This window comes from Ctenopharyngodon idella, chromosome 24, assembly GCF_019924925.1.
Source record: "Ctenopharyngodon idella isolate HZGC_01 chromosome 24, HZGC01, whole genome shotgun sequence".
Classification (NCBI taxonomy): Eukaryota; Metazoa; Chordata; class Actinopteri; order Cypriniformes; family Xenocyprididae; genus Ctenopharyngodon; species Ctenopharyngodon idella.
This window is the reverse complement of record NC_067243.1, coordinates 16,694,071-16,708,372: the sequence shown is the minus strand read 5'-3', so window position 1 is coordinate 16,708,372 and position 14,302 is coordinate 16,694,071. Positions and strand designations below refer to the sequence as shown.

The 14,302-nt window shown below is 35.8% G+C and overlaps 2 protein-coding genes across 3 annotated transcripts; one reads left to right on the top strand and one right to left on the bottom strand.

Annotated features, from left to right (window-relative positions):
• The first annotated feature begins 6,310 nt into the window (after positions 1–6,310).
• zgc:162634 (uncharacterized protein LOC555881 homolog) lies at positions 6,311–7,487 on the top strand. The gene is made up of 2 exons (XM_051884705.1): positions 6,311–6,622; positions 6,929–7,487. Exon 2 carries the CDS (start codon positions 7,103–7,105, stop codon positions 7,316–7,318), a length of 216 nt encoding a protein of 71 aa, XP_051740665.1. The 5' UTR covers positions 6,311–6,622; positions 6,929–7,102; the 3' UTR covers positions 7,319–7,487.
• A 65-nt stretch (positions 7,488–7,552) lies between these two features.
• On the bottom strand, positions 7,553–13,673 carry si:ch211-176l24.4 (uncharacterized). 2 transcript variants are annotated; one of them, XM_051884699.1, is made up of 4 exons: positions 13,096–13,673; positions 12,494–12,538; positions 12,354–12,409; positions 7,553–8,559 (listed from the first exon to the last, which is right to left on the bottom strand). In XM_051884699.1, exon 4 carries the CDS (start codon positions 8,552–8,554, stop codon positions 7,553–7,555), a length of 1,002 nt encoding a protein of 333 aa, XP_051740659.1. In that variant the 5' UTR covers positions 8,555–8,559; positions 12,354–12,409; positions 12,494–12,538; positions 13,096–13,673. The 2 variants fall into 2 exon arrangements, with proteins under 2 accessions (XP_051740659.1, XP_051740658.1); XM_051884698.1 differs by lacking the exon at positions 13,096–13,673 and adding an exon at positions 12,789–13,075.
• Positions 13,674–14,302: the final 629 nt, after the last annotated feature.

Sequence of the window (14,302 nt, the reverse complement as noted above, 5' to 3'; positions counted from 1 at the left end):
CAAAAGCTCTTTATAAGATCTGTTTGGCCTGGAGTGGAAATGGAAGACAGTGATGTTAAAAATATATATCTGACTGAATGCAGTTGCAGCATGTTTTGCTATTTCTATTATTCAACATCTTTTAGACTGTAAAACTGAAAAACAGTAACATCGTAGTCTGTAGTGACTATGAATGGTTCACTACATTCATATATATATGGCCTTAATGATGAACCCTACCTTCCCCTGCTGTATTTTACTGCTGAGTAACCAGAAGAATTAATTTAGCAATATAAATTCTGTGCATGATCATTAATCAAAGGTATTAAGGCAGAACTGTCCCCGCTTCACTGTCTCATTGATGAGAGTATTAGAGGTGTGAGAAACCCAGCGCATTTCAAGAGCTTGTTATCAGGCTTTAAAAGTGTTGGGTTAGCAATTCTGAACCTCATAATCCCACAGGCTGAGAAGCCAAACCCTCTGAGTTTATTCAATTACTGTATTCTCCCATAAGGACCTTCTGCTATCTGCTATAGTGCTTCTACATGAAGTGTTATGCAAATGGGGCAAGCAATAAAAATACTGAACATGGAGAAATTGTAATTGTCTTTTCCTCTCTATTTTGACGTATATCTGAGTGAAACGGCTTCTCAAGCAAGAAAAAATAAAGGATGGGACTTGATTTTGTCCAGGTGGAATTGACTGGATGGTTGTAAAGGTGTACCATTGAAAGGTGTACCGTGTTTTCAATGGAATCCGCTGTATAAAGCTCCTAGATCACTTATAATTTTCCACAGCTCATATTGTCGGGAGTTTTTTTGTCTACTGAAATTTCTTGGAAGGATATTTTTGCAGTGTTTCATCAGCAGAACAATCCAAAACAGTACAACCCAACTGTTCGCCTATCCCTCACAGCCTTTCATTCATGTTAAAAATCAAAGATGGCGCTGCTGTAAATAAGGTCTATTGCTGTGATCTCATGTGAGGTTTTCCCGCCATCATGCCAGTACATGTCATCAAGAGAGGAGGTTACTTTGATTAAAGATTACGGGGGCACGTGAATTAAAAAATATCTTCTCAGGCTCCTTCAGGGCATCGTGCTGATGACCCATACCGAGTTTCGTTCCGATCGGCCTCTGTTAACCTTGTCTAATAGGTGCTCAAACTTCACTGGCCAATGGCGGCCATGTTTTTCAAGATACGCCAATGTCCTCATAGACTCTGATGCCTCCTTGGACCAAAACACTGCATGCCAAATTTCAAGTCAATCAGACTAAAGGTTGCATAGTTATAGCTGTTTTCATGTTTTTTTCATGTTATAGCACCACCAAGTGTCCATTTTTTTTATTATGACTAAAGATCCACGTGTACCGAGTTTGGTGAAAGTATCTCATTTCTTTCTATCTCGAACGAAGTAGTAAATTGTGCGAACTATTTAGTAAATCGAGGGAACGAATTAGTAAATCGTGTGCACGATTTAGTAAATCGAGGGAACGAATTAGTAAATCGTTCGCACGATTTAATTTTTTTTCTTGCATGTCATGTGCGGGGCTCCATACTTTCAAGACTTACAGCCATTTTAATAAAAGTGACTCCACCCATTTCGAATGTTTTGGCGCCCCTTTGCAACCGTAAATCGAAAGTACAACTTTTTTTTTGATAACTTTTGATATTCAGACTCTAGAGAATCTTTCTGCACTGGTTTGGTTCCGATCGGATGAAAACCCTAGGGCTAGTTTGCAAAAGTAGGTTTTGGACAAAATTCAAAATGGCTGAAAAATTTTTATGGCAGAAATGAAATCGAATCATTTATAATAAAAACTGCAATTGTCAATTTTGAATTTATGGCGACTATAAAAGTTCTACTTTAAGTATTGTATGAAACATTTTTGAGTAGATAGGCTATAAAAACAGGCTAACATTTATTGGGCTCTGGAATACTCGATTTTGATTGGTCATCTAGGTGACTGAAACCGGCGCTACTTTCATGTTTGTCATATCTATCTGCTGACTCGCTATCTCGTTTTTTATACAAATGCAAATGCCGCCATCTTGTGTCTCAGGGTACGTTTACATGGCAGCGATAAATTTAAAAAACGGAAAAGTTTTTCCTTTGCTTTTTTCGTGTACAGATGACAACGTTGTCAAAACGATCTCAGTTCACACGGATCTAAAAATGCTGTATTCTGCTGCCAGGCCAGTAGTAGGCGATGTCACTTTGTAAAGAAAAACTACACGCCTATAGACTGAACACGTAATACCCATGCGCATGATGTTACCGTTTTCACAAATTCACGTTTTTGTTGTTTACACAGAGACGATAACGGTGTCGCTTTCAAAAACTTGCCCTTTGAAACCCGTTTTCAAAAGCTGAAAACTTTTTATGCATTTTGGCCCTTCTTTAACACGACAAACCATTTTGGGGGCCTGAAAGTGCAAACTTTTGAAAATGGGTGTAAGTGATATCGCCAACTACTGGCCTGGCACGCATAATACAGCACTTTTAATCGTTTTTGCAGATCCGTGTCAACGGGGATCGTTTTGACAATGTTGTCGTCTGTACGCAAAAAACACAAAGGAATAACTTTTCCATTTTTACTAAATTGTTGTCGTCTAAACGTACCCTAAGATTTTTGACTGGTTTCCAGCCTGTTCATAGCTGTTTTAGCAGGCTGGTTAGGCTGGGAGACCAGAATAAACCAGCTACATCCTGCTTAAACCAGCAAAGACCATCCAACCAGCATAGACTGGTGTTAGCTTTTTTTCAGCAGGGCAAAATACAGTACTTTCATCAACAGAAAGCTGATTGGTTTGAAAGTGATTTTGTCGATGAAATATTGTGACCTTTTAATGTATTCTTTTTTCTTAGCATAAGCTAAGATCCAGGAGCCTCCTCAGTCCATGGACCACTACTAAAAAAATCCTTTAAAAGGAGTATAAAAAACAAGACTTTCTCAGTAACACTTTATAATAACTTTCAGAACATTAGCTAATATTATTACCTTATATGTTGCTTAATGGATCATTAGCAAATGTTCATTTCGTTTTATAAAAAAATATGAGAACAACACTTTTAATATCTTTTCCACAGACTACCTGGAGTGTTTTAATGAAGAACTCTGGGTTTAATGTGTAATTATAGGCCTGTGTGTTATAAATGTGTAATCTTAATGTGAAATGAAGATGTTTCCTACTGAACAGATAGTTAAATAACATTTAAAAAAAAAATCGAAATACTAAAAAACAAGGAGATTTAGAGTCCTTTAATTCAGCTGCATTAAATGAGGTAAAAGCGTATGGTTTTTAATTCTTTTGTGTGCAAGAAATTAGCCAGTGCCATCTGCTGTGTGCTGGCCCACTCACACATTTCAAGAAGCATATTGCTGTTTGTTCATATATCTCGTTATTGGCACCATCTGCATTAACGGAAACCGAAAAGAAAGGAAATAATGACAGTTCACGCAATCATATGTTGCTCGGCGTCCCTGCTGTGGTGTATAATGGAGCAGAAAAGAGTTCAAGCTTGATTAAATGGATTCACTAGCAACTGTGAAACTGTTTGTGAAGGTTGCTGGCAGGAAGTCACAACAGAAGGCAATAGTGAAATTGTCTAATTGCCATCGGTTGGCGGAGAACAAATTGTTTTAGTTGAAAAGACCACACCAGAGATTTACAAGTAGACACAGTTTAATATGAAGATAAAAATCACAGCCAAAGGCAAAAACCCTTAGGCTCAAACAGACATTTGCATAACTGACTTCAGGTTGGTCTCTTTTTATACTTTCAACACATTTTTCCAACCATAGAGGACATGTTTATAAAGGAATATCTTTAGCCGTAATTAAGGATAACCTATAAAAATCAAACCAAGTAAATATAATCTATTTGTCATATATGGAAAACCTTGAATATCACATAATGAGCTTTCATTGATGTTCTCAGCTTATTTGATTTGCTTATTTAAGTAACATACATTCTCGACTTCAAATTCCGTTCATTTTCAATTATTTAGATGTTTTTGTTTTCCCAGTGATTAGCTTTAAGGTCCCAGACACAGAAGTAAACATCTTCCAAAGAACAAGAGGGTACAGTGAGATTTCACATGGCAGAGGCAATCGATTCATTCAATTCAACGAAGAATGCACCTACCCACAGTGCAGTCTGTCCTGACTTTGGCCTTCATTTGACATGCTTGACAGGTTGGTGATTTTGAGCTCTGTGGCGCTGCCAAGCTTCTTCCTAGCTCTCACTTCTCCATCAGCTCAAAACAGCAGAAATACGGCTTTGATAGTTAGGGATATTGAGGGGAATGTGTCCCAGTTGGTGTTTTCTGGTGGTCATAAAAATCCATGCAACATGGCATGGTCAACAGGGCCTCCTCCATATCATCGAATAAACCTCATCTACCTTGAGCGAGAGGTCTGCCTCAACAACACATGCCAAATGAATGGCTGATAAAACCCTGGTCAAGTCTTAAGAAAACAAGCAGGATTGCTGGACGAGAGAACCACAGCTCCACTTATGAGAGTAGCTAGCTATCAAATCAAGAGGGCAGTTGAGGTTCTGGTGATTGCCTCCCCACGCCAGATTACAATTCCTACAAAATCATGTTATGATAAATGCTGTTTCAGCTACAGTATAATGACCATTTATGTCTGTATTAGTTAGCTTATGTAGGCTACTAGCATAGCATATGATACCGATTAGCCTGTTAGCTTACTTTATTTGCACTTACCCTACATGTATGCACAATCATCTTTAATGTAATTATGTGTTAAATTATGTGTTTAAATATTTCAGTTATGAATAAAACAAATGAATGATGTTCAATTATTCACTTAGTAGGCTATTCCCTTACAAAAATTTACTATGGTTTTGTCATAGTAAAACTGTGGTTTTTGGCGTGTTGACTACCATTTGTATAACCACAACAAAACCATAGTTAAACTGGTTTTTGTAGCAAAACCATAGTTCGTGGGTAACATGGAATTACTACAAGAACCATGTTTTTTTTTTTTTTAAATCGTAGTAAAACCATGTTTAATTTTCGTAAGGGTTATTATATTATTATTTATTAATTAACAGTTAATCAAGTGTAAGAAATTGCGTTTAATTGGTTTATTTATGCACTAATTTGTTTTCTTGCGCATTAAGCGTAAGGGGAATGTGAAACGCTTCGCTTGACATTTGCTCGAGTCTGTTTGTGTGAATAAAGCTGACTGAGAGCTCTCTTCCACTCAAAATCACAGGCTCAGTGAAATGGCCAATATACAATCTTTTCGTATATACTATATTTTGTATTACTTTTATGCACTCCTGAAAGCTTCTGCCTATGATTTAAGACTCTTTTCACAACAAGCTCTTAAAAGTCAAGTTTCTTCACTGTTTGTAGTGTTTAATACACAGATTACTGGCGACATCTGCTGGTCATGAAAATCTCTTCAGTGTCAGATGTTGGGTTTCTGTTTTATTTAGGCAAGAGCGCCACAAACTGGTTTCATGATTTCGTTTAATGAGGCATAAAATGTCACAATTCGATCCAATAAATCTATTTTAAAAGCTTAAATGCATATGCACTCCTCTCACTATGATTTCTTGGAACCAACACGTTATTTCTATCATTCTAGATTTCTAGTGTTTTCATGATATTTTCCTGATATAATCGATATTAACTTAATTGAATTGTTATGACACAATGCCACTGTTGCACAATATTTTCCTTTTTCTTTGCATAAAATGGAAATTATTATGATTTTTATGATTATTCTTAGATTATTCGTTATTAACTTTTTATTATTACTTTGACCAATGCAAATAATAATAATCAAATACACACTGCAAAAGAAAATCTATAACAGTGGTATTTCACAATTATTATTAATAATCTCTATCTTAAATCTGAATTAATGGCTCGCTTCCAACTGAATGAGTAGTAGTGAGTTTAGAGTATTAATACATTTATCGTATTAGCCTACTTTTTATTATTACTTTGATCAGCGCACTTAATAATAATAATAATAATAATAATAAACGTGATGCAAAAGAAAAGTTGTATAACAGTGGCATTATTTCACAATTATTGTTAATTATGTCTGTTCTAAATCTAAATTAATGGCGATCACTTCCAACTAAATTGTTATTATTATTAATACTATCCAAATATTTTATTATTATAAAATATCTGGATCCATTTTCTAAATAAAGGGTGTTCTTTGTCCTGTGCAGACCTGATGAAACCACATATTATTATCTTTTGTTGAATTTCTTTTCAAACTAATCTGTGCAGCAAATTTTGTTGTCGGAACCTCTCAAGAATGCAAAAGAGCAGGGGACACGTTTACAGACGCGCCCAGTTTACCGCTTCCGGTTCACCGTTGGCCTCTGTCAAACGAGTGAAACAAGTTTTGTTTCTAGCCATACATCACTCTTGGGATATGTCTAATGCTTTGAGGACACTTACCACTGGAGTTTTTAGCGTGCAGAGATCTGTGACCGTCCAGCCGCTCTTGCGTCCTGTGAGCGCCGTTAAGATCCGAGGACAACAGAGGAGCCGGAGTGATGGAGTGAAGGGCAGTGAGAGTCAGGCGTTTGATGTGTCCCTCCTTGAGTTTCTTGTGTGTCCACTGTCCAAAAAACCCTTGAGGTATGATTGTTCACCATGTATAATATTATTACCTTATGTAATGACAGTGGTCATAGGAGTTTAATGGCAGATATAGCTTCTGACAAATATCATTTGTTATAGTTAATGTTTACTATTTTTATTTATATATATATTAAGTATATTTTTCATTTATTACTTCTTATTTTAAAATTAATATAATTTATTATTATTTAACTTACAAAAATGGTACAGAATTACACAAATATACTTTAATTTGCGTAAGAGATGTTTAGATTATCATTATCTGTAATACTAATACAAGTTTTGCCTTTTTTTTTTTTAAAGGTATGACGAAAGGAGCAATGAATTAATAAACGAAGAGCTTGGCATTGCATATCCCATCATTGATGGTATTCCTAACATGATCCCACAGGAGGCACGAATGATCCATAAGACCGAAGCGACTGAAAAACCCACTGAATCTTGAGTTTATAAAGCAAATATTCATTTTCTGCCACAATGTTTTTCTCCCTGTCTACAGTAACTGTTCTTGTGCCATTGATATCTTTGTCTGGACTGTTTTACTCGGCGACCGTGGACGAAAATTTTCCCCAAGGCTGCACGAGTGCAAGCAGCGTGTGTTTCTACAGCCTGCTGTTGCCAGTAACTATTCCTGTTTATGTTTTCTTCCACCTTTGGAAGTGGATGGGAATCAAATTATTTAGACACAATTAGACTGTAGCTTCCTTTTTTATTCCCACACAACATGAGACGATTTAAATTTTTTGAACAATGTTTGTTTGTTAACAGTGCACATTGAAGATTCATATACAAGAACATTTAACTGTATGTAAACAATGAAGCGAACAACGTAAAAATACACAATAAAACTGCAAATACCAAAGCTTTGTGTCTTTGTTTGAATGTGCACAGAACTTTTTTTCCATCACAAATCTAGCTTGGTACAATTTACTTCTTCGCTTTTTTCTCAACACTTTCCTTGAACTTCATCAAAGGGCACATGGGCTTTGGTGAATCTTCGCCCTTCACCTTAAAAAAGAAAGATTCGTTCAAGCGAGTCTGAACGACTTTCAGCTGGAGCAGATCACCTTTGGCCTTGGGTCCCGTATCACCGTCTTCACTCGACGTGTCTGATATCTTCAGCGTGGGTTGATTTGCAGACTCTGCAGCGGGATGTTTTGGCCCGTGTGTTCGTCTTGTTCTGTCGGGCAAACTCAGGTCCACCGGTTCCTCTGAGCACATGGATGTGTTCTGCTGCTGAAACCTGAGAGAGCTGGAGAGCGCTGGGAAGGTAAAGAAGTTCTCGGTTTGAGTGGTTGCTTCAGTTGTTGAGCTACAGGAATGTTTCTCTGGAGCCTTCACAGTAGTGGCCTCATTGCAGCTTGAGCTGCTGGAGATCTCCACATATGGATCCAAGAATGATTTCTGTGTGATAAACAGGTCTTGGCTGTTCATTTCTTCAGCTGTATTGGATTCCAAGCTGCTTTCACCGACAACTTGCTTCTTTCCAAATTCATTGTAATTTGTCTTTGCAGGCTGGTTTTTCTCAGTTGGCAGGTTGAAGATGACTCTCTTTTTAATCTTCCTTATCTCTTTCACACTTTTATGACAATCCTTCTCAGTTGAACTTGGTTGTTGTGTCTCCTGATCAGGGGAGATGAAGATAATGGGCTGAATTTGGTCTTTATCTTCGGGCTGTTTTTTTATTTTAGGTTGTTGGAATTCTTCCTTGAGTTTGGTTTTCTTCTTTGCCTTTTTTCTTTTCTTAGTGTTTTGCGTTTGTGTCAAATCTGTCTCATGGCAGCCATCATGCAAGAAGAAGTTGGGCACACAGTTGGTTTTGCTCTTGTCCTTTTTTTCCTTCTTCACTTTCTTGTTTTTGTGCTTCTTGGTTGCTTTAAAAGCATTTTCAACAATGGGAAAAATCCTCTTTGTCGGGAATGAAGCCATTTCCTCTATAAAATCAGAGAGTAACAATAAAGCACATGGGTTATTTTAACCAAAATCAGCAAGAGGCAATGCATCAGAATGAGCTTTATTCGCCTAGTGTGCGCAAACACAGAAGGAAGTAAATAAAGTACAAAATAGAAAAATGAAAGATTAAGCAGAATCCCTATGTACAGATGTGAACGTTCATGCATTTACATAATACATATTTATCTCTATATACATGCATATCTTTGGAACAAAAATTAAAGGATTAGTTCACTTTCAAATAAAAATTACCCCAAGCTTTACTCACCCTCAAGCCATCCTAGGTGTATATGACTTTCTTCTTTCAGATGAACACAATCAGAGTTATATTAATATCTGAAGCGATATACTAATATTCTGAAGCAAAGTGATGCATTTATGTATGAAAAATATCCATATTTAAAAAGTCATAAAGTAAAATATCTAGCTTCTGCCAGACCGCCTTCCATATTCAACTTAGGAAGAAAGCGTAACTGGCGTTGCGTCAGTTAAGCTTTTTCCGTAAGTTGAATAGGGAAGGTGTAGTACGTAGCATAAGCTTTTTGAACTGCGAGGGGCGTTACACTTTCTTCTTAAGTTGTATACGGAAGGCGGTCTGGAGGAAGCTAGATATTTTAGTTTATAACTTGTTAAATATGGATATTTTCTTACACAAACGCATCACTTCACTAATATTAATCTAACTCTGATTGTGTTCATATGAAAAAGAATGTCATATACACCTAGGATGGCTTGATGGTGGGTAAAGCTTGGGGTAATTTTCATTTTCAAGTGAACTAATCCTTTAAAGGGTTAGTTCACCCAAAAATAAAAATTCTGTCATTAATTACTCACCCTCATGTCGTTCCACACCAGTAAGACAAAACAGTTCATGTGACTACAGTGGTTCAATCTTAATGTTATGAAGCGACGAGAATACTTTTTGTGCACCAAAAAAACAAAAATAATGACTTTTCAACAACATCTAGAGATGGGCGATTTCAAAACACTGCTTTGAAGTTTTACAAATCTTTTGTTTCAAATCAGTGATTCGGAGCACCAAAGTCACGTGATTTCAGTGAATGAGGCTTCGTTACGTCATAAGTGTTTCGAAATTTCAATAGTTCACATAATTTTGGCAGTTTGATACGCGATCCGAATCACTGATTCGAAACAAATGATTCGTAAAGCTTCGAAGCTTCATGAAGCAGTGTTTTGAAATCGTCCATCAGTAGATATTGTTGAAAAGTCGTTATTTTGTTTTTTGGTGCACAAAAAGTATTCTCGTCGCTTTATAATATTAAGGTTGAACCACTGTAGTCACATGAACTGTTTTAAATATGTCTTTAGTAGTTTTCTGGGCCATCTGAAAGTGTTAATTATTTTGCTGGCAATGCAGGCCTCACTGATCCATCGGATTTTATCAAAAATATCTTAATTTGTGTTCTGAAGATGAATGAAGGTCTTACAGGTGTGGAACGACATAAGGGTGAGTAATTAATGACAGAATTTTCATTTTTGGGTGAACTAACCCTTGAAGATCTTTTTGATGAAATCCAAGAGGTATATGACTCGTCCATAGACAGCAATATAATCAACACTTTCAAGGTCCAGAAAGGTACTAAAGACATCCTTAAAACAGTCGACATGACTGCAGTGGTTAAACCTTAATTTTATGAAGCAACAAGAATACTTTTTGTGCGCAAAACAAAAACATAATGACTTTTTAAACAATATCTTTTCTTTTGTGTCATTCTCATACGTTGTTTACGTCCAGCGCTTCCAGGTTCTACGTCAGAACACCGACTCATTATTGGCCGGCTCCTGCGTCAGCATCACACGCATGCGTCGTGCTGCTCACGTGATCAGCTTTGGCCAATACTGAGCCGGTATTCGGACATAAACACTGAAGCCTTCACTGTGCTTACTGCGTCAACTGCGCAATAATAATGACAGGGGAGAGAAGAGATTGTTGAATAAAGTTGTTATTTTTGTTTTGTTTTTGTGCACAAAAAGTATTCTCGTCGCTTCATCAAATTAAAGTTGAACCACTGCAGTCACGTTGACTGTTTTAACAATGTCTTTAACTACCTTTCTGGACCTTGAAAGTGTTGTTTATATTGCTGTGTATGGACATCATATACCTCTCGGATTTCATCAAAAATATCTTAATTTGTGTTCCAAAGATGAATGAAGGTCTTACGGGTGTGGAACGACATGAGGGTGAGTAATTAATGACAGCAATTTCATTTTTGGGTCAACTAAACCTTTAACATGAACTAACAATGAAAAATACTTCTAAAACATGATAACACTTTACAATAAGGTTCACTGATTAATGTATTAACTAACATGAACTAACAATGACTAACAGCTGTTCATTGTTCATGTTAGGTGATCAAAAATTCAGCTCTTGATTTTAATAATGTATTAGTAAATGTTGAAATTAACATTAACTAAGATTAATAAATGCTGTAGAGGTGCAGTTCATTTAGTTCATAACGAATGTAGTTAACTAATGTTAACTAAAGAACCTTATTGTAAAGTGTCACCACATTTATTAATCTTAGTTCATATTAATTTCAACATTTACTCAGTGGTGTAAAGTATTTGACTAAATGTAATTAGTTACTGTACTTGAGTATCTTTTTTGGCTACTTTGTCGTTTCACAGAGTATCAAAGATATTAGCAACTTTTACTTGACTACGTTTTTGAATAAGTATATATACTCTTTACTCCAATACATTTGTGATGAGTAATGCAATTACACGTTACATTTTGCATGGCACCTAACTTTTTCTGCAGTAGTTTATTTCTGCTACAAAAGAAGCGCGTTTATTTGTGCGTTTTGCACTTACTCACCTAAACTTGTCAACAAGGCTAGTTTACATGAATGTGAGTGCATTAGCAGGTATGTGAATCGCAAGTGTTTCATATATAAGATGAGGACGTGGCTGCAGCCGGTGATGAGGTGATATTATTTTATTTATGCATTATATTGCAGAGACCTTTTGGAAGGATATTGGTTTACTTGTGTCCTTTTTGAGCACTCGAGCTTAACTGAGACTTGAGTTTCTGTAGACGTTTAAGAAGCTGTTATGTTGACCTTGATTTATTGCAATTTTGAGGTGTTCAGTTGTATTTTATTTTTAGGAAATAAACACATGATTGCTCTTCTCACAAATCAATGTTTCTTATTTTCACCAGCATGTCTCTTAGGTGTTGAGGACATCTTTAAGCCTACATTCAGTACAAGTAAAATACTTAAGTATTGTTAAAATCAGAGTTGTATTGAAATTTTGCTGTAAGGTATCTGTACTTTTACTCAAGTACATGGTTTTCAGGTACTCTTTACACCTCTCCATTTACTAATACATTATTAAAATCAAAAGATGTAGTTTACATTTATTCATTTTGCAGACGCTTTTATCCAAAGCGACTTACAAATGAGAAATAAAAATTTTCAGACATTGCTTAAAGTAGCATAAGCTAGAATAGGGAGGGATTGAAGTAAAGTGAAAGCATAGGTTTTTTGTTTTGTTTTGTTTTTAAGTTTTTTATTTTTTTAGTTATGGACCTGAGCTAATATGAACTAACAGTTGTATTTTCATTAACTTGCATTAACAAAGTTTAATTAATACTATAACCAAAGTATTTCTCAGCAATAACTAACGTTAACGGATGGGACCTTATTGTAAAGTGTTACCATAAACCATTATGTAACCTGATGTAAAAAACAAAACAAAACTGAATGCTCTACCATAAGTTCTAGTATAAATGTTAGTGAATACTCACATGTCTCATTAAAGTGAAGTGTCCTTCCTGTCCTTCCTGTTTTCCCACAATAAGATCTGTTGATGTGATAATATTCATTTAATTCAATTGTATGGAATTAAATTTTATCATCTATGTGCCAAATCGAGTATACCTCTTACCTTCTGGGGATTTAGCTTGTCAACTTTTCTCTCAGAGAGCTGGACCTTAAAAGTACAAGGACATTATTGTGTTTACATTTGTAAAACATGAAAAACACTGTAGCTAAAGCTGACTGCTACAATGTAACGCAACGACATTTTCCACAGATTCTCGGCAACGTTGTTACAGGAAGCAACTTTTTCAACTGTTCCTCCGTAGCGACTAAATATTTGGCAAAGTGCAGTTAATTTAAAACGTATTTATTGTACCGTTGTACATGGTCCTAAATTAACAGGAAAACTGTCTTATACTTACCTGTTTTGCCAATTAACAAAATACACTCATATTTTTTCGCCAATTAAGGCTTCAGTCAGCGCTGTCCGCCACTGCGCATGCTCAGTAAGAATCGACAGCATCTACCAACGGCATGCTGCTATTAAAATGTAATATTAAATAAATTCTAAAAACTTAATAAAATTGTTGTCAAACAAAATTATCTTGTAAAAAATGACACTGAAGAAGAAAGACGTATAAAAAAAAACTGTTCACAGTGGTGACTGTGTACAGAAAATGTGCCATTTCATAAATCACACCGTTGCTGCGAGACGAAGAGCTACGTAACCTTTATATCTTCAGTCCATTCATGAATAAGCATCACTTCTTTGTGCGTCACTCGGCTTGTCAGGCAACTATTTCACTGCTGGAGAAATCCCTTTCTCACATAAAAGGCGCTTTTTGTAGCTTTTCTTGTAAGAAATGGCTTCCGTGGTCTATGGCGTCATCAAACAGCAGCTAAAATGATTTTTACGGCCATTCTTTTTACGGACCAATGGCAATATCTCATGTGAACGTGCATTAAATGTGTTACTAATGTCTTTAGGCACGTAAGGCTAACTCAGTCAGCGTCACTTTTTTTTTCTTTTTTTTTTAAAAAGGTCACAAAGTTCAAGGTTTATTCGCATAAGAAACGACATAAATTTGGATTCTTTTAAAATACATTTACTTTTACTTATTTATTTGCTTTTTATATGATTTATTTTTCATTTGTTTTGTGTATTACACTGTATACTGCACTTTTTTGAGTAGTAGCACACAGCATGATTTTATTTTGATTGGTTGGTAAAATACATTGTACTTACTTATTCTGTGTTTACATTCTGTTTCATTCCTGTTCTATTCTATTCTGTGTTGTTCTATTCTTTTCCGTTCTGCTCTGCTCTTGCACTAGTCTTTCAAACATTGTAAAATTTGTTCTTTGAAAAGCAAATCTTGTTGTGTTTGATTTAATGTCCTACATCCGAAAACTAACTGAAATCACTATAAAAATGTTACACAAATTACATTTTAAACAATAATATAATATCTTAAAATATTTTTAGAACCAGTATTTCATGCAAATACCTTCTTTTATGACTTGAATGTTGTCAGATGCCAGCTATTAACATATACTGCCATCCATTTTAGTTGTCAGATGTTGTATTCAAGTCAGCCCATGTAATAAACATTTTACCACTTAAAGAGATAGTTCACCCAAAAATGAAAATTTGCTTACCCCCAGGGCATCCAAGATGTAGGTGACTTTGTTTCTTCAGTAGAACACAAATGATGATTTTTAACTCCAACTGTTGCGGTCTGTCAGTCGTTTAATGCATGGCAATGGGAACTCAATCTATAAGAGTCAAAAAAACATGCACAGACAAATCCAAATTAAACCCTGCGGCTCGTGACGACACATTGATGTCCTAAGACACGAAACGAAATGAGCATCCGGTGTGTGAGGTCTGAACGCGCTCTGACAATGGAAGTGATGTCTCGCGCTCATTGAAGTA

Excerpts from the sequence above, each read along its gene's own strand:
- si:ch211-176l24.4 (XM_051884699.1), bottom strand. The coding sequence starts at position 8,554 with ATGGCTTCATTCCCGACAAAGAGGATTTTTCCCATTGTTGAAAATGCT.
- zgc:162634 (XM_051884705.1), top strand. The coding sequence starts at position 7,103 with ATGTTTTTCTCCCTGTCTACAGTAACTGTTCTTGTGCCATTGATATCT.